At 39.9% G+C, this 19291-nt stretch overlaps 2 protein-coding genes across 2 annotated transcripts in view; one reads left to right on the top strand and one right to left on the bottom strand.

The window, feature by feature from the left end:
* LOC121516994 (vasopressin V2 receptor-like) overlaps positions 1-4221 on the top strand; it is a 30345-nt gene extending 26124 nt beyond the window's left edge. The window contains exon 8 of the mRNA XM_041798469.1: positions 2331-4221. Coding sequence (XP_041654403.1) covers positions 2331-2530 — 200 coding nt within the window. The 3' untranslated portion in view covers positions 2531-4221. The remainder of the gene's footprint in view (positions 1-2330) is intronic.
* Positions 4222-14111: 9890 nt separating this feature from the next.
* ssr4 (signal sequence receptor, delta) lies at positions 14112-17381 on the bottom strand. The gene is made up of 6 exons (XM_041799455.1): positions 17213-17381; positions 16886-17004; positions 16714-16788; positions 16155-16244; positions 15976-16041; positions 14112-14757 (listed from the first exon to the last, which is right to left on the bottom strand). The coding sequence occupies exons 1-6, from the start codon at positions 17259-17261 to the stop codon at positions 14653-14655; spliced, it is 504 nt and encodes a 167-aa protein (XP_041655389.1). The 5' UTR covers positions 17262-17381; the 3' UTR covers positions 14112-14652.
* Positions 17382-19291: the final 1910 nt, after the last annotated feature.

The raw sequence follows: 19291 nt of genomic DNA, 5'->3' as shown, positions 1-19291 counted from the left end.
AGCTTTTATTTATTTTATTTTATTTTTCATTAAAAAATGTTGATAACAAAAAGACAGGTCTGCTGTTGGAGCTGATGTTATCATTAATGAAGCAGTACAGCAAAAAGGATTGTGTTGCTTTACTTTCCAAAGTAAAATACCAACAACAGATTATATACAGTAAATGACAAAGACATTTTAACCATACATTTAAAAAAAAACTACAGTTTAAAAAAGTTGGGCTGCTTATTATTCCTAAATCTAAATTTCAATCAAAAATCTATTTTTAATACAGTGCATCCAGAAAGTATTCAGACCCCCTTCATTTTTTCCTTTTTTTCATGTTGCAGCCTGGGTACATCATGTCCTGAGTCCCTACAGTTAAAAAAAAAAAAAAAAAAGATTTTTGTTCTCATTGATCTACACTCAGTAGCCCATCATGACAAAGTGAAAACTGAATTTGAGATTTTTTTTTTGCAAACTCACAAGAAATAAAAAAATTAAATATCACATTGACAGAAGTATTCAGACCCTTTTGCAAAAACACTAGAAATCTCTCGCCCATTGACAGCAGGGATAGGCTCCGGACCCCCGCGACCCCCAACGGGATTAGCAGTACAGAAAATGGATGGATGGATGGATGAATGGACTAGGTGCTTCCCATTTCTCTTGATCTTTGCTGAGATATGTCTACACCTTGATTGGAGTCCCCCCGTGGTAAAATAAATTGAGCGTATGCCGAAAACTCCATGTGAAAGCCTTCATGTGTTTTGCACTGAGGAGAGACTTCCATCTAGCCATGCCTCCATAAACCCCTGATGGGTAAGTGATGGCTGTCCCTCTGGAACTTTGTCTCATCTGCACACAGGATCTCTGAAGCTCCATCAGAGTGACCATTGGGTTCTTTGTCACCTCTCTTACTAAGGCCTTTCTCCTGAGATTGCTCAGTTTGGCCCAGTGACCAGCTCTTGGAAGGGTCCTGGTTGTGCAGAACTTTCTCCATTTGAGAATTATGGAGGCCACTCCTTCTCTGAGCTCTGCAGGCACATTCTCTGACCTTGTGTCTTGGTTTTTGCTCTGATTTGCATTTTCAGTGCTGAGGCTTTCTATATAGAGTGGTGTGTGCCTTTCCAAATCATGTCCAATCAATTTAATTTACCACAGGTGGACTCCAATCAAGCTGCAGAAAAATCTCAGCAAAGATTCAGAGAAATCGAAGGCACCTTAGCTGGATCTTGAGTGTTTTGCAATGGGTCTCAATACTTGTGTAAATGCAATATTTCAGTTTTTTATTTTCAATAAATTTGCAAAAACTTCTAAAATTCTCCTTACTTTGTCATTATGAGGTACTGAGTGTAGATTATTGGGAATAAAAATGTTTTTTTGACTGCAGCATCAGGCTGCAACATGAAAAAACTGAAAAAGGTAAAGGGGGTTTGAATACTTTCTTATGCACTGATCATTTTGAAAATGAACCTAAGTCCAAACATTTCATTATTTTGCTGCTCAAAACAAAAATAAAGCAATCAAAACTTTATTCAGTGTGTTGATGTGCTGGTTTTGAATAATGAGGCCTGCCTGTTACAAATGTCAGGGCTTTTTTTTCTCCTCTGTCCGTCACAGTTGGTGTGTTTTGTGGCGGTGAGTGATGGAGCGAGTGAGGCAAATGTAGCCTTAAGTTGTTGCTGATAGTTGAGCTGAGTGGGTGTCCTCTGATCTGAAGCTGAAGACAAACATTAGAGGCCTGTGAATAACCTGTTTATATCCCATGCTGATTTTGCTACGCCGCCAGATGTTAACATTTCATCAACAATGATGCGTGCCAGCAGCTCACACACATAGTGGCAATCACACGCAGACACACGGAGCAGAAGCACACATATACACAATGTAGTCCCATGCAGATACAAGTATGTATACACATGAATGAGTAGTCACTGGCAGGCAGCTGCTATCCCTGCCACACACAAACACACTCAAAGAGCTGATCATTATCAGCTCTCTGTTCTGAATCAGTTTGTATGTCTTTATTGTCCTCGAGTGACCATGTTGAAATTAACATTTTCTAGTGTTTCATAGAGAGATGTTTATTTGCATTGAAAAAGTGGGGCAAAGAATGTATGTTGGGGATATTTATAGTCCTTTTGTACTCCTAAAATAAACAAATATGATCATGAATGGTTTATACTCAATAGTTTTTTCATGAGGGGAGAGAAAACAATGACACATACAGTGCGCCTATTTGTTTCCAGAAAAGAAAGAATTTGCATGCATCTATATCAGCTTGTCCCTGAATTTGCTTTTGTTTGTGCACCTGTCTGTAATCCGTGTCTGGATTTCTGTCCCTGCAGGGGTGGCCTTTACTATCCTGATGCTGCTGGCCAGTCTGAACTCCTGCACCAACCCATGGATCTATACAGCCTTCTCCAGCAGCGTGTCCAGAGAGCTGCAGAGCCTGCTGCACTGCCGGTCCAGACCCGGCCGCCGGGGCTCTCTGCCCGACGACTCCACCACTACACACACCTCTACCACCAAGGACAGCTTGTACTGACAGAGACTGATGCGACGCAGAGGGACATGTTTCTAAAAGACACGCATGGATGCACGTGCACATGCTGCAAGGACGTGCAAATCCGCAACAACCACCACCTCTGGCGTTGCATCCTGGGAGCAAAAATCACTGACCTCTACCAGATGTTTCCAACAACAAAGGACAGCTGTACTGTCAACAGGACCTCCATCTCCATAATCACCTGTCTCCTCTACACCCTGGAAAGTGAGCAAGGGTGTCATTGCAGATGTCAACACAACTTTATGAGGGCACTATGGAGTTTACAGTAACTGTCAGAGGAGAGCATCTGTAATGCAAAATGGCCTTGAAAGTTGCAGCAGAGAGGACCCTGTTTGTTTTTCTAATATGAGAAAAAGTCTTGCCCCACTCAGACAGAGCAGAGCTGCAGGAATGCAAGGGGGTGGATCAGTGCATTAATGGCCTTATGGCACGCCTCATCTACAAAGCAGCAGACGAAGCTGTGGATGGGGAGAAAACAAAGCAGCAGACTTGGAGAGCAAGACCGCTGCTGGACTGAGAACAGACAGGGGATGACATGGGTGTTACAGCTGTGGGAGCATCCCTGTTGAAATCTAATAATGTGAATAAACTTTGTTTAATCAAAGAAGGTGGATTAGAGACGGATGCTCGGGGCTGTATTTATATTTGTTCAGGAGGAATCCAGAACAATGGGGATTTGTTAGGAAGATTGATGGAGATTGGCTCATGAGGACGGTGCAGGCCGAGTCGAGAGACACTGCCCCAAAGAGGAACTGGAAGAGCATGGGTTAATGCAGACAGGAGGAGGGATTAGGTCTGGAAGAATACAAATGAACAATCCAGGTTTCCTCCACCGACTGGGACACAATTATGTGATTGTATTCTGTGCAAACACAGCATACGAGGTACACAAAAGTCTCTTCCTGTCGTGCTGTCCCGAAAGTACAAAACAAGAATATCAAGCAGATGACACAGGAAAAAAACAGATAGGAAACGCTCAACTTCATTCCATGTACAGAGAAGAAGAATGTATATTTATTACAAATGTAAGGCACATTGCTATATAGTATAAACGTGTTGAATGTAAGTCACACAATTGTAATGGTCCAATAGATGTAGTTGAACACATGGAGCTACCAGAGAAACCAAAGATTTTTAAGGCTTATTTCAAGTCTTAATTGTAGATACTCTAAAGCCTCACAGATGTGATGTATGAAGTGCAGAGAGGGTGAAAGTACTCCTAGTCAAACTAAGTGCCTATTATGTCAGAGAACATTTATATTAGGGGCCTCTCTCACTGGATTAATGTCTGCATAATGTCAGCTGTGTTATAGTAAGAGAGAGCTACCATCACAACTGAAATAATTGGATATGTAATATATATCACACAACGAGTCCCAAGTTCCTTTACCTTTTTATTTATTGTTGTATGAATGGAAATATACATATATGGGATGTATATAAATTTAAATTCCTCTTATTGCCTTACATATATGTACAGTTTTATATAACATTTTATTCTGCACAAAAATATCTATTATGCCCCTTAAAGCTCCTGCGAGGAACTTTCAGACCATGTCAGTTTTGGCACAGCATAGCCACCTGACACTTCACCTGTGACATCATTTCCAAAATAAATCATGTCACTTATGGTCTTGTTTGCTTTTTTAGCTCATAAATTGGAATCAGTATTAATTTCAGTCACTTTCATTATGACCTAAACACTTCTCACAGGAACTTTAACTACATTAAAGACATAAAATAGGAATATTTAATGATATTTTCTACAAAAAATGATGATATGCCATAAAACTTCAAATAAAAGTCCATCCCAATTAAAGTCCTAGTCCCCTCTTCTAGCCTGGAATTTCTCCGTTTGACAAATAACGGCAGTCTTGAATTATAGGCCCCTTGGCCAAAAAAATGTTGATGACAAAAAAAAATCACAGAAATATATTTTTTTATCTTGTTTGAAATAATCATGAAACGCTGATAACAAGATCAAATTAGTGATTTAATTTATGTTCTAATTTGTGTCTTTTTGGCGTTAATGAACTGTTCTACAGCCATTCCTATTTTTGCCATGCGGTGGTTTTGTTTTGAAATAATCAAAGCCCCGTCCCATATTGATGCCTGTCCCAAATAAAGGCAGGACCATTTCATAGACTGAAGAAAAAAAACAGGGCTATTAACAGAGGTTTTCTGGTGAGCTATTTTACCTCCAGTTGATACTGTATGAAGTAAGATGACTGTATATTTGGTTATACTCTTCATTTCAGACGTGTTCCTGGAAATGTTGGTGTTTTTAATGCAGTTATCCAAGCATGCGAGACAATACAGGGATGCTTTTGAAGCGTATCTCGGGAGTGCTCCTCTGGGTCAAAGGGAGACGCCTCACCTTTTCCTCTGTGTGGCCAGGGTGTTTGAGCTTTCAGCACACCGCTGTCAATTCATTCCCCAGACACCCTGCTCCACTTTGATTCACTGCCAGCTGTGAGGCTAGAGCAACAACGTCCCATGCCTCACTTTGTTATATCAGGAAATAGATGAACTTCTCCCAAAGCCTCTGGGTGTTCATGTATTTTCCTCTTCCCGTCAGGAAGTGAAGAGGCCAGAGGATGAAACTTCTCTTCCTGAAAGGACTGGACTTCAGATCCATCAGGCCTTTTTGATTGATGCCAAGACCCCAAACACGCTCAAGTAGTGCATTTAACTTTCCACACAGCCATTAGTGACCATTACAAAAGCTAAATAATAAATGGAGGAGCTGCTGACACACTGAGTAAACACCCACTAAAATTAGAGCCATCAGTGCAGAGACTTCTTCCCTGTGACGGTCTTATTTCCTAAAGACCTGACAGTAGTTATTATCACCCCGACCACCGTCATCCCCTGTTGTCAGAGTATGATAGATGCTCTATAGGGTGTGTCTCTGCTTTTTGCTCTTCCTGCAGTGAGTGTGTGTGTCAGTCACTGTTTATGCTGAATGTCTTGATGCTCATGGTATCTGAGCTGAAGCAAGGTTGATGTCTAAACTCAAGGTCACTCCTTCATTACAGTGGGGCAGAGCTCCTTGTGAAGGGGGGTATAAGGGAAATAAATGAGCCCTCTGTGTGGCTGTCACAAGGGCAGGAAAATGGGTGAACTTCCCTCTTCAAATCAATTTCGGGTCAGCGGAGGAGTGTATCTACTGGCTCTGAAGAATGACCCCCCCCCCCCCAAAACCCCCTCAGCCTTGACCAAAGTCGGCATAAATCAGATCCGGAGCCAGGAGCTTTACTGCACCGAGCAATGTGTCTGCATTGCTTAACTCAAGACCCCTCTGCAGACCTGATGACTGCTGAGGCTGCTGCTATAAGCTCATTCCAAGACACCGGGAGGTATATCTGACCTCCAGTGACTTGCACAACTAACTCCAGTGTCTGTGTAAGCAGAGAGCACTGGAACATCTTACTCCATAAACAGAGGATACTAAATATGCTTTCTCTCCTTTCTTTAAAACTCCTTTGAGAAACTTTAAAGTTTCTGCTGATTTGGCACCTCCTGTTGACAAAGCAGTGCCTTTTATCTTTTTGCTGATCTTGTCGTAAACATAATCTCACGCTGTTCTCCTTTTAACAGTATAATGCTCTCACTTGGTGCTGTCACATTGTATTTCTGCAACAATGCTGTACTGAAGCTGCACAGTCATTACACTTGGAGACTGCATATTGATGATGTGATATGCAGTGTCCCCGTCTGTCAGTTCATAGCGGCTGTGCGGGAGTGTGACGGAGCATGGCACAGAAGCTTTGTTTACATTTCACATTTATATTTTTAGGGCATTTGGATACCAAGTGAATGCACTCTAGTACCTGCATCTAAATACACGTTAACAACATGTTTTCAGTGATGGCCTGATATCAGAACTCACTTGTCTGCTGGTTTATGCAAACAACAGCCCATATATCATATCCATGGCTCTCTTTCTGTAGCTTTGTATCTCTACAAACCGTGTGCAGTGAAGTCAGTGAAAAGGCAGTGCCTCTTTTTGCTTTTAAAGGACATCTTGATATACTCTTTGTGATATACTCAGAGTCATGATGTGCCATTTACTGACTAGCTGAATATAAATCGTGGGTACTTTTGTAAAAACCAGGAGCTGGTGTTGGTTCCAGATGTGCTGGGATGTCAGATCTGCTGGGTATCCAGTGAAGTTGCATGTTATGACTGGCTGGGCATTGTTATTTTGTGGCACACCGTTATTGCTTGTATGTCAAAGAGTTTATGGAAGTGGTTTGGAAGGACTGAAACAACCCTCATGCTCTGGAATATCTTGCATATCACCAGGGATGTGGTAAAATCAGGTTAGTGTTAAAAAGAATAACAGAGTCCCCACCTTTTGCTTGAAGTAAGGGGTAGATGTGGAGAGTAAGCATAATGTAGGGTACTATCTTGGCAGGAAGTAGAGTTGTCAAAAGCCCCTGGTCATGCTGCAGATGGGATGGGCCGATGGTCTCCAGGCACATAATCATGGCTAAAAAAAGCCCAAACAAAAGAGATGCCATTGAGTTTGACCTTTACCTTTGGTATTAGGCTAACACCTCTAGCACAATAAAAAGGAGTGCAATGTATTTATATCTCAGTATTCCTTGCATTTTTATAGCTTAACTATACAAGGAGTTAACCTGACATGATGGAAAACCTTCAATACTAAGCATTTAGGAAAGGGCAGAGGCTTTGAAAAAAACTCAGAGTGATTGGATGAACATTCTGTCTGTCACATCTTTACAGGCCAATCAGAGCAACAAAACACGTGAAGTGGCCGCAACTGAGGTGCACATGCGCAGCCACCAAGGAATAACGCAAACCATGGTGACTAGACATGTCAGTGCATGACTTTTGTCGTTTTTTAAAAGAAACCAACTCACTGCTGTTCTTTGTTCTTCTTTTAACGAAGAAATGTTGTCAATTCAATTCAACTTTATTTATATAGGACTTTTCATACAGGTGTAAACTCAGTGTGCTTCAAAGAAGATTAAAAACAAACAGTAAAAGCAATCAGCAATTCAAGCACACACACACACATATACATGTACAGTGCAAGTCATGTACTCAGAGTACACAGGCAAAATGCTAATATATTGTACTTTATCTAACAGTCAAAGGCATAAGAGAAAAGCAGTGTTTTCAGACCACTCTTAAAAGAACTTAAAGTGTCGACCGACCTCAGGTCAGTTGGCAGCTTATTCCATAGAGCAGCACCATAGTGGCTAAATGCACCTTCACCTGATTTGTATTTTACTTTAGGCACATTTAGAAGGCCCATACCTGAAGATCCGAGTGACCTGGTTGGGTGATAGTGAGTGAGAATGTCAGAAATGTACTGGGTGCCATACCATTCGGTGATTTATAAACAAGAAGTAGCACTTTAAAATCAATTCTATATTGGACAGGAAGCCAGAGAAGATTTTTCAGAATGGGCGTGGTGTGTTCTATTTTCTTTGCTCCTGTTAAAATGTGGGCTGCAGCATTTTGGATGAGTTGGAGGTGATTTATTGTCTTTTTAGGAAGTCCAGCATAGAGAGCGTTACAGTAATCTAACTTGTTGGATATGAATGCATGGACCAGTTTTTCTGAATCAGATTGAGACATGTACGATCGAAGTTTGGAAATGTTTTTTAAATGATAGCAGGCTGTTGTGGTGATGGCAGTTATATGTTGTTGAAAATTTAAGTCTGCATCAATGATAACTCCAAGATTTCTGATGTGCTCACTGTACTTAAAAGGAAATGAAGATGAAACCGGAATGAATTCTTGTCTCAGTTTTTGTGGACCAACTAGCAGGATTTCTGTTTTTTCTGTGTTAGGGTGAAGAAAATTCTGTGACATCTAGTGGTTTATGTCATTGATGCATTTGACCAAGTGATTTATGGGATTGAGATTGCCAGGGGAGGGTGAGACATAAAGCCTGCGTATCATCGGCACATGAATGGTAGGAGACATTATGTTTCTGAATGACTGAACCATGTGGGAGCATGTAAAGGCTAGACAACAGTGGACCGAGAACTGATCCTTGTGGTACCCCACAGTCCAGACTGAAATTTACTGATGTGAAATTGCCGAGTGAAACTGAGAATGTTCTTTCCTTTAAATATGATTTAAACCAGTGAATGACGGATCCTGAGAGGCCTATGGAAGTTCTGATAAAAAACTGTGCTTTAGCAGCATCCACTCTAAGCTCTTCTGCCATAATTGCGCCGGCCTCTTGTTACTGCTTGCTTACGTCACGACTCCACTGCACCCGAAAGTACTGCCCCTCGTCGCTGATTGGTCCTGTCACTATCTAACAGGGCCCAAACTGTTCAGACAGGAACTTTGCAAGATGGATTCGTCAGTGAGAAACAAGGAAACAGGCGTATCCATCTGCTTTGCGAGGTTAGGAAGTAGTGTGACTTTGATAAACTCTGCTCTCTAAGTACTAACAGTTTACCTTAAATGTTTCTTAAACCAAAAACTTTAACATACAACCAGACTCTCGTGCAAAAAGCGCTGCTAAAACCACTTCTGTAAACTGTCAGATGTTTAACTGATCGCAATCCCATGTTATCATACCACAGTCAGTCATACTGTGTAATGTCACTAGCAGTTGTAGGACCCCTAGTGTATTGGTTCCCAACCTGGGATCTGGGACCCCCTTGGAGGGGCGCCAGAGATTTTAAGGGGGGCATCAGGGTCTATCTGCTCTAAAGTTGTTATACAGTAATTAGGTTCACTCATACTATCTAAAATCATGGTAAAACACTTATGAATCGCTCATACATGGCCTTTAGGAGAGAATACTGTTGTGTTATTTTGTTTGGCTTTAAATGAAAATAATAATAATTTAAATCATGATGTATTTTTGACAGCATCAGTGTCACTTTTTTCTGTGTGGGTCCTGGAGAACCTCAGCTCTTTGTAGATATGCGTAAGGGGGCTCAGTGGAAAAAAGGTTAGGAACCACTGCCCAAGTGGATCTGACACCTGAGCACATAACTGTCAATACTCCTGTAATTTTTATTTTTTTCCAATTTTTGTTGTTGTTTAGACATAAAAAGGTAAAACGGTATCAAATGTAGAGCTGTCTTAGATCTGCAAGACTGACTCTTACCACTAAACTGAGCCGAAAAATCCAGATCTCTAATGAGAGCTGAATTTCCCATCACACCAAACAAAACAGGACTGACAAACATAGAGCCATGCTTTCATTTATGAGAAGAATAGTAGTCTTTAATGCAGGACACATTGTGTCCACACATCTAATTCAGTCCAGATGAAGGCATCCTGCTGATCCCATTTTCGCCTCTATAAAGCCTCTGATTTCACCTCTGAAGTCAACAAATCGGGAAGATCACTTCGTTCCTCATTTAGTACCTCTGCAACATTCACAGTGAGGGCTAAATGCCACAGAGGCATAGATATTATGGTTTTAAACTGCACTATGAATTGGATTACTGCCAGTTTTCACCTCTGTACACAAAGGCATTTTGACAGAATGGTAAAGCAGCAGGTTTTCCCACAGAAATCATTTGGCCCCTGAAAAGTTTAGAACATGGGACCTCCCCGATTCCATTAACTAAACTATAAATGCATGCATGTTGTTTCTTTGGCGTTGGCCACCTGGTTAATCTTTTCCTCCTTCTTATGCCACAGGTCTCAACATAGCTATTACACTGACACCACTTTGCTGTAAATGTTTATATTACAAAAATGATACCTCATATCAGTGGTTCCCAACTTTTTTTCCTTTGGGCCCCCCTGCTTGTATATAAGAAAAACTAAGCCCACCGAGACCCACTTGGAGAAATAACAAATCAATTTAAAATGTTTTCATTAACAAAATTGCAGGATAATAGGCCTACATACATTTATTCTTGACAAAAGATCTATTAATAAAGTGTCCATTATTACGACAGTGTATTAGGACAACTCAAGAAAAAAAAATAATGAAGAGGATATGTTCATTTTCAAAAAACAAAATTGAAATTCTCGTGTTTAAAAAGTTGTAAGTTATAAGAATCTTTTACTTTAAAGGTTGTAAATATATGTGAACCTAAAGTAAGAAATTTTGAGATTATAAAGTTGAAAAATCAAAATTCCAACCCGTGTTTTCAATTTGGTTTCATGTAAATTTTCACTCTACACTTATGTAGATTCATCATTTGAAAACTAGAAATTTTTGTGTCTCTAATGTCAAAATTTAAGATTTTTTAAACTAAGACCTTTCTTTTTCCAATTAATCAAAGAGTTTTTAAACTGTTAAATTCTGAGTTTGTTTTTTGTAAAGTAGACTTTATACTCTCAACATTTCCATTCCTTTTTGCTTAAAAAAAAAACAAAAACACAAAAAAACAAAAGATGGACTCTTTTTTGTTAGCTTTTAGTGGTGCTTATACCTTGTCATACGTGTCAGGCCAAAACCTCATTTCTTCATTTTTTCCTGGTCTTATTATTATTATTATTATTATTATTTTATTTTATTTTATTTTTTTATAAATCATTGCTATTAGTCAACCTTTACATATGTCCATGGGTTTTAACCAATGTTAATTAAAACTGACTCTGGGCCCTAGAAAGCTTTACCCTTTTCCCCTATATGGGCAACCTTATCTGTCACCTACCTTCTTACAATATCTACAGGTGTAAAAATGACAATATAGAGATTATAAACCCTAATGCGTGATGGTTGTGTTTGTTTTTGAATCTCATAAAAAAAAGGCATCAGTTTCAACCTGTTTCACAAACTTATTAAAATTCCTCACGGGAGCTTTAAGTTCCTCCGCCTGTCTAAGCAGTTGGAAATTTACTATCAAAGAGTCTCTTTAGCTCAAGAATTTTTCCCTCTAAAAAGGTATTTGCTTTTATTTACAACAGTTTAGCTGCAGCTGTTTTCAAGGTGATTTCTTCCAAATATAGCCACATTTTTATTTTCATTGCTGGCCTTCCCTCATGCTTTAAGACAAGCTGAAGTATTTACTGATTTATTCGTCCAAGAGCCAGAGGCATCAAGGTGAGCTTTTATCGCTCTCACCCACCTTGTTTTCATTACTAAAAGCATGGTCGTCCTCACACCTCAACAAGAGCCAGCAATTTCCCCCTGCGTTGTAAAAGAAAAAGGCATGTGAACAGTGTGTGATAAAAATCCATTTCATGGCAGCTTATTCAACATGCTTTCAGGGGGTTTATGTGCAAAGAAATGGTTTGTTGTGATATGTCTGCTCCTGTTTAACCCGCGCTTTCTCATGGCCCCACACTAAAGAATGAGCGGTAAAAAGTCTTTGGTTGATTTTTCAATGTGAAATGGGAAGATATGATGGTTAAAAAGAAAGAAATTTCCCCTTATATGGCTTGTTTTTGACTGTTTGGTGAATTAGAGGATGCCCAAACAGGAGAGGAAGAGGTAGATGACACAGAGGAAATGACAAAAGCTTTGAACTGACTCTGACTCCATTCTTTCAGCAAACTGTTTCTACTCATGTATCATACCTGACTGTACTCACACATCCACCAAATAACCCCAACAATAACTGTTATTCAAGAGGTAGGAAACGTGAAAAGATACAGTCTGTTTTCTGATGATTGAGTTAAGTCCTCAGTTTGTTTTCCTCTTTAGAAGAAGAGTTTGAAACAACAGCGAGCAATGCAAACTTACTGCACAGACAGTGAAGTGTGACTTCATGTGAGAGTAGTTTGAGCGACGCCAGTTTCCACATTGCTGGATCTCACTAAGCCTATCGCAGTCTGAACCCTGAGCTGCTGTTTTATACACCCCTGTCAAAGCAGCTTTACTCTGCCTGGCAGCACACAGTCTCTCATACACACAAAGTAAAAATACTATCTTATGTAATAATGATACACTTATAATTATAAGCACATGCTCATCTCTCAAAAAAGTTAAAACCATGTGTTGTGTAATCTCATAAAACAAATCTATAAGATTTATTTGTTTGCATGACTTTGTGAATAAGCGTTTGAGGCAGAATTAAATCTGCAAAAACAAATCAGGACTGAATAACAAATTGAGACATCCTGTGAAATCCAGCATTCTTAAACAACAACATTGTATTTCATTATCATTATACAGTGTCTCTGAGTTTTTGAAAAGCACTTTATGAATAAAATGTATTATTATTATTATTATTATTAACAAGCAATTTAATACAGTTAATCCTACATCTGCAATAATCGGCCCCATTGTGAGGGTCTGCACTTTAAACATCACACAACAAAGAAGAGGAAGAGTCTTGGCCTTCTTTCTCTGTTTGTTTGTCCATTCCATTTATATCCCTCCATCTAGCCCCCCACCCACTTCCCACAGCCTTAATAGGTGACTCTGCAGGCATGGCCGAGGTCTGGATCCAATCCAGCTCGTGTCTGCTCTGAATTAACAACACTGTAATGTCTCTATTGTCTCCTCGCCAAGGTGACTGAAGACAAAAGCTGACACACCATGGGAGTGTGTGTTTGTGCTGACAACGCTGCAAGAAAAGCAGACATATGAGAAACTTCTGGTGCACTCTGAATGCTGTGCAGGGTTTTTGTGAGTGCAGGATCATGTTACTTGTATACAAAGTTTACATTAGTCCCGTGGGAGTTGGGGCGAAGCCGCAGCCGTGCTGATCTGTAGAGGCTAAAAAAGCAGCTCTCCCTCTGTGCAGCACAAACACTGACTACTGAAATAAACACACACAGTTCAAATCTTTCTTACAACCTAAGCATGAGAGTGAAGTAAGTACCTAATGTGACAAATTGAGTGAGATGGTTGTAAATCAGATCAGCAGCACAAAACTGCATTATGTAATTTACTGCATTATATTAGCAGCTGATACTGAACCAGATAAAAAATCACATGAGGTAATAGCTGGCCTCACTCATCAGCCAACCACAGCACAGAGAGGCAGCTCACAGCTGCCACAGTGTGTTCAGCTGGTGACACTGCAGCGCAGCAAAGAGAGATAACACACATAGCTCCACTGGCTGATTGTACACCTTTAACAAGCTCACTGATGTAAATTAAGAGGAAACAGGACAGGACATCAGCTGCTGGTGCTCTGCTGCAAAGGCTTTTCTCCTTGAAAATCAGGGAATGCTTCAGGGACACCGATGACTCTTCTCTGCGCACGAAAATAGCCACAATGTCCACTGAGAGCTCGGCCACAACATCAACTCTCATCATGTTCAGTAATAATGGGGTTCTTGGTCAACACAAATCTTATTAAGTAAGTACTTAGAGTAAGACATTTAAAATGAGGGCAATTATTCTCATGAGAGTAATATTAAATAGAAGAAGGCATTTTCCATGAGAACAGTAGGCTTGAATCTCCGTGTAGAAAAGTAGTTATTTTCTAAACACTTGTAGAGCAGTCTTCCTTCACTGCTAATTTAGTCTGCAAAACTTCTTTGAACTTGATCTCAGTGATAGTAAGAATTGTTAAATAATTGACAAAAACTACATAATTTATGTGTTGCTACGAAACAAGAAACCATGAAACTTGTGGTCCCTCTCAGAGAAAGAGGAATGTAAGGAGGAGGGGGTCTCACATGAAGCAAAACACAGCACTGGAGGAAAAACAAGCCATTTATTCAATTTAGTGGAAGAGACAAATACACTGGGCCTGTTCAGGCCAGCCAGAGCGGTCACATTATCAACATTTCATTTACACTGAGGTCATGACCTCGCTCTGTTTGTGTTCAGCAAAGTTCCACTCTGATCAGCGTGTCCACACACACGGACCATGTCTGATCTGGATGGAGCAACCAACTTAAACCAGGGCTGAACACCATCTCTCTCTATGTGTTTAATGCGATCCAGGTTTATTTTTTTACTTTATCTAAAAATTACAAAATTCTATCCACATCGAGGAGACAAACCAATGTAGAAATTCATCTGTAGAAGGAAAAATGTGATAACAAACAGACACAGTCTGAATAAAAACAAAATACAAAGACTGCAGCTCCTGCTTCTCATCTCAAAGCAGGGGGCCCAGGGGGCAGAATCCTGCTGGTTTGCCACTTCACTGGATTATTGTGGATCATTGGTTCAGTGCCACCAGAATTCAGTCTCTAATGATCCAGTGGTTTCAGAGTGATGGTGAGTCAGCTTATGCTTGGATGGTACTTTTAGCGCTGAAAGCCATGTAGTAGACCAGGATACCAATTAGGGCTGCCACCACCTCAGTGGACACCCAGGGGCCGCTCCATGCACCCTGAAGAGAGAGAACAAAAAGCTTAGCAGCAGAAGAGAAGTGAACAAACAGTGGCCAACTATATATCGAAGTTCCACTTTTTAGAAATATGCTGAAAAATGAAAAAAGTATCTGTGATCCAACATGAAGGGTAAAAAATAGCTGAGAACCAAACTACAACACACAGTCTAATGTCAAGCACGCCAGTGACAAGACTCTTGTTTGACTGATTCCCCTTTTGTGACATCAACTGATGAAAAATATCAAAATATGTTCTCAAAGCAAGCCTGTCATGGGAAGAAACCAAAATAAAACCAACATACCAGCACCTCTATCACCCTAGCTACTGACCTACTGAGCGTCTCTTTGGGAATCCAAAAATAAATTTTCATGAATATTGGAATTTTAATGGTACACAGCAAAATTATCCTTTCTCAATAAATCAAGTGCACTGCCAATTTGGTGTCATTAGATTTGATCGAGCTTCATTTGTCGTCCTTTGAACGACACAAAGTAGCAATAACTCACAAATAAATACGGGTTTACAAATAAAATGGAATTGAACATTACTCATCTATGCTGACACTTGAAAAAGGGAAAAATAATTGTTATAGATAGATCGTATCTAATGAAAGACTGTGTAGAATGCATCATATGTCTAATATGTTTAGTCTCTGAGTGGAATAGTTCATGAGTTTTGGGTCATAACTGACATTTTTGGCCTTAAGGAGCAGCAAACTCATGCTGTAAGCATGGCAATGAAATATTAAGGCATTTTTAAGTTGGCATGTGCTATGTGTTAGTAGACAGAGGGCACTACTTGCAATGAACATTGACTCACTTTAGTTGTTTTTGTCTTAAAAGTATCATTAGTAAAATAAATTTACCATTGTTTTCTGGCTGGTCCCTCAGAAGTATTACTCTTTGGAACTTTTGGGATATGAACAGGTCTCTCTCTCTCTCTCTATATATATATATATATATATATATTCAAATAGGTATTTGTTTAAGAAAGAAAAAAGACTGAACCTAGAAACAGGGCTCTAGGATCCAAAAAAAGGAGTTAAAGCTTTAGAAAGCTGATGGGACACTAATTCTTGCAAAATCCTCCGTCCCAGACACTTTAGCCTTATGATTGTGGGTCATTTTAAAAGAACTGATGAATGAACAAAATGTTCAACCAGTTTTGCAAAGGTTTAGGCACCCTCTTTGAGGCTCAGAAAGTCTAAAGAAACTCACCCGGTGGTCGATGTTGACAGAGAAGAGAGGCTCAATGGCATTCACATCTTCATTGTTTCTCTGCGCCTGGAGCCAAGAAGATTTACATCAGATCCAATTCAAATTTCATAACAAATACACAGCATACACCAAAACAAATAGAGCTCAATTAAAGAGCGCAATATGACTCAAACACTAACCTTACGCAGGGCACTGTAGGACTCTTCATCGAAGAATTTGACCTGATATGTACCAGAGCTGGCCTGTTTGTGAGGAAGACTCCAGGACACCTGAGGGGAGAAGTCATAAGTTTAAGTTACCAAAGTGGAATCAAAAGCCTTTACCCTCTTTGTGGTGAAGCCACTGACTGATATGGAATTGATTATGGTACTCTTGTGATTGAAAGGAAGAATTGGTAGGTACCCCACAGGAGTATACACATGAAAATGGCAATTTCTGACTGACTAGAGTTACCCCTGATGTGTATGTCAGGTCTATGTAGTAGTGTGTTTAAGCCCCAATTGAACAATCACACAAGAAGGAAGACGCCAAGAGAGAAGCACAAGTCTAGGTCAACGGCATACTTTAAAATAATCAGGGTGGTGCTCTATGAGAAAGAACTGACATATAGACATAGGCTAGGTAATAATCAAACTAAAACCAACTCTTGCTTTGTTCTTGTCATGAACTTTTCATTACAAAACACACCACAAGCATACAAAGAGAGGTACGCATGTAAGTATCTGATGAGCCCCATACCTGGTACTTGCCGACGTCCTGACCTCTGGTCACAGGGAATTGTCTTCCATTGACATCAGCATACAGTGTCACACTCTGAGGAGAACAGATACATTCAAATGCGAGTAAATCTCCGACCAACATCAATATGTGATCATGCTGCCAGTTTTAAATATTGGGGATGGTCTATTACCTGTGCACCGTTGGCACATGCCAGGCTGAGCTCAACGATGAAGACAGACTCTGAAGAGATGACGGCGTCTGACGTGGTGTAGGCCGACGGAGTGATGGCTGGGTCTGTGCAGCTCTCTCCTGTCACCACATAGAATGGAATAAATGTCAACTAAAATGCCTGAAACCAATACACCATCATTTACAGCTAGAAATCAACAAACACCACTTAAACTCAAACTAACCCAGATTATAAGTGGCTGTGATTTGATGCTACCGGCTAATGATGGTTAGCATTACAGGCTAATTAACCCAGCTGAATACCTTCCTTCTGTCCCCCCTGACTTACCCGAGCAGGCGACCAACAGCAGAGAGAGAAAAGCTGCTATCCGAATCATTGTGAGGTCTGAATAGTCGTCAGAAAGGTTTACTGTTCTTCCTGAGTTTCAGTTACTGAACTGCACTGCTCTTTCCTCACTGATAGAAAGGAAGAAGTCCACCTCAGCTCACCGTAGCAGCCCGTCTGCGCCTGCGCAACAATGACGTGTACTGTTACGCCGCAAAGCATGCTGGGGGGTTACCATGTCGACACCATGGTCGACACGTCATCTGAACCAGAGCCGTCTCTTTCAACTGCTCTTATCAGAGCCAGAAACCCAAACAAGAGTGAAAATTATTTTCCAAATATCAGCCAAAACAAAAGGATAAAATAGTCAGGGGGTAAAAAAAAAAAAAAAAAAAATCACAAATACAATTTAAAATGGAAATAGCCATTGTAAAACCTAAAGTATATTTTTTTAAACAGAAAAGACATCAGTGAATTGTTGTCATGTCACATTGTCATTGATAAATGATTTTTAAAAAGACTGCAGATGATAAAAAAAATTGGGCAATATCCTTCAATATTCACCAGTTGCATACATTTTACAGAACCTAAATTGTATTGAATAAACAAATAAAATGTATGTTATGTAAATGCTGGTGGTGAATGCAGTTCTGTCTTTTCTTGATCTTAGGAAAATTAAGGAACATATCCCCCAAATTTTGATATCTATATTAATATCAAAATAATATGGCTGACATCATTTATTTTAGCCCAATCCAGTCATATAATGGTTTGATTCATGTTTATTTGACGGAGTGCCTATAAAAAGTACTCACCCTGTTGGATGATTGACCCTTTAACTGATTTAATAAATCAATAACTGTTAATAAAATTAAGATTTTTGAAAAATAAAATAAAATAAAAAAAAAACCCTTCCTTTATGTCATAGTGAAAACAGATGTCAACAAAGTATTGTCAATTAAATAAAAATATATAATGGAAAATGAGTGAATATATAAATATTAACCCCCTTCAAGTTATCATTTAGTAGGTGCACCTTTGGCTGCCATCACAGCTCTGAGTCTGTGGATAGATCTCAGTCAGGCTTTTACATCTGGACACTGCAATTTTACTCCATTCTTCTTTGCAAAACTGCTCAAGCTCTATCAGGTTGCACAGGGATCAGGCATGAACAGCACTTTTCTAATCCAGCCAAACAATTTGTATTGGATTGAGGTCTTGGCTTTGACTTAGCCACTCCAAAAGATTTTCCTAATCTTTAAACCATTTCTATGTACCTTTCACTGTGTGCTTTGGGTCATTGTCTTGCTGGAAAATAAACCGTCTCCCAATCTGTAATTCTTTTGCAGACTGAATAAGATTGTTCTCCAGGATTTCCCTATTTTGTCGTATTCATTTTACCCTCTACTTTTACGTGCCTTCCAGGGCAGACTGCCAAGAAGCATCCTCACATCATGATGCTGCCACCACCATGCTTCATAGTGGGGATGGTGTGTTTGTGTTTACGTGCAGTTTTGGTGTCTGCCAAATGAAGCGTCTGGTCTGATGGCCAAAAAGTACCATTTTCGTCTCATAAGACCAAAGAACTTTCTTCCACTTGACCTTGGAGCCTCACATGCCATTTGGCAGACTTAATGAGTTTTCTTCAACAGTGGCGTTCTCTTTGCCACCCTCCCATGAAGCTTTGACTGGTGAAGAACACAGGCAACGGTTGTATGCAGTGTCTCTCCCATCTCAGCTGCTGAAGCTTGTAACTCCTTCAGAGTAGTCATGAGCATTTTGTTGGCCTCTCCCACCAGTCAGCTTCTTGCATGGTCACTCAGTTTGGGAGGACAGCCTGATCCATGCAGATTTACACATGTGCCATATTCCTTTAATATCTTGATGATGGATTTACCTGAACTCCAGGGGAATGGGAGTGCTTTGGATTTTTTTTGTATCATCCCCTGACTTACACTTTTCATTAACCTTTTCTCTGATTTGCTTGGATTGTTCTTTTTGTCTTCATGGTGTAATGGTAGCCATGAATACTGATTAACCATTGACTGGACCTTCCAGACACAGGTGTCTTTATACTACAAT

This window comes from Cheilinus undulatus, linkage group 11 (genome assembly GCF_018320785.1).
Source record: "Cheilinus undulatus linkage group 11, ASM1832078v1, whole genome shotgun sequence".
Taxonomy (NCBI): domain Eukaryota; kingdom Metazoa; phylum Chordata; class Actinopteri; order Labriformes; family Labridae; genus Cheilinus; species Cheilinus undulatus.
The sequence above is the reverse complement of the archived record's forward strand: the minus strand, read 5'-3'. Positions and strand labels throughout refer to the sequence as shown.

Bases quoted from the DNA above. Each gene is read 5' to 3' on its own strand.
- ssr4 (XM_041799455.1), bottom strand. From the start codon at position 17,261: ATGATTCGGATAGCAGCTTTTCTCTCTCTGCTGTTGGTCGCCTGCTCG. The intron at 16,789-16,885 runs GTAATAGACCAT...TGTTCTCCTCAG, and splicing joins CATGTGCCAACGGTGCACAG to AGTGTGACACTGTATGCTGA. The intron at 14,758-15,975 runs GTGAGTTTCTTT...CTCTCTCTTCAG, and splicing joins CTGTCAACATCGACCACCGG to GGTGCATGGAGCGGCCCCTG.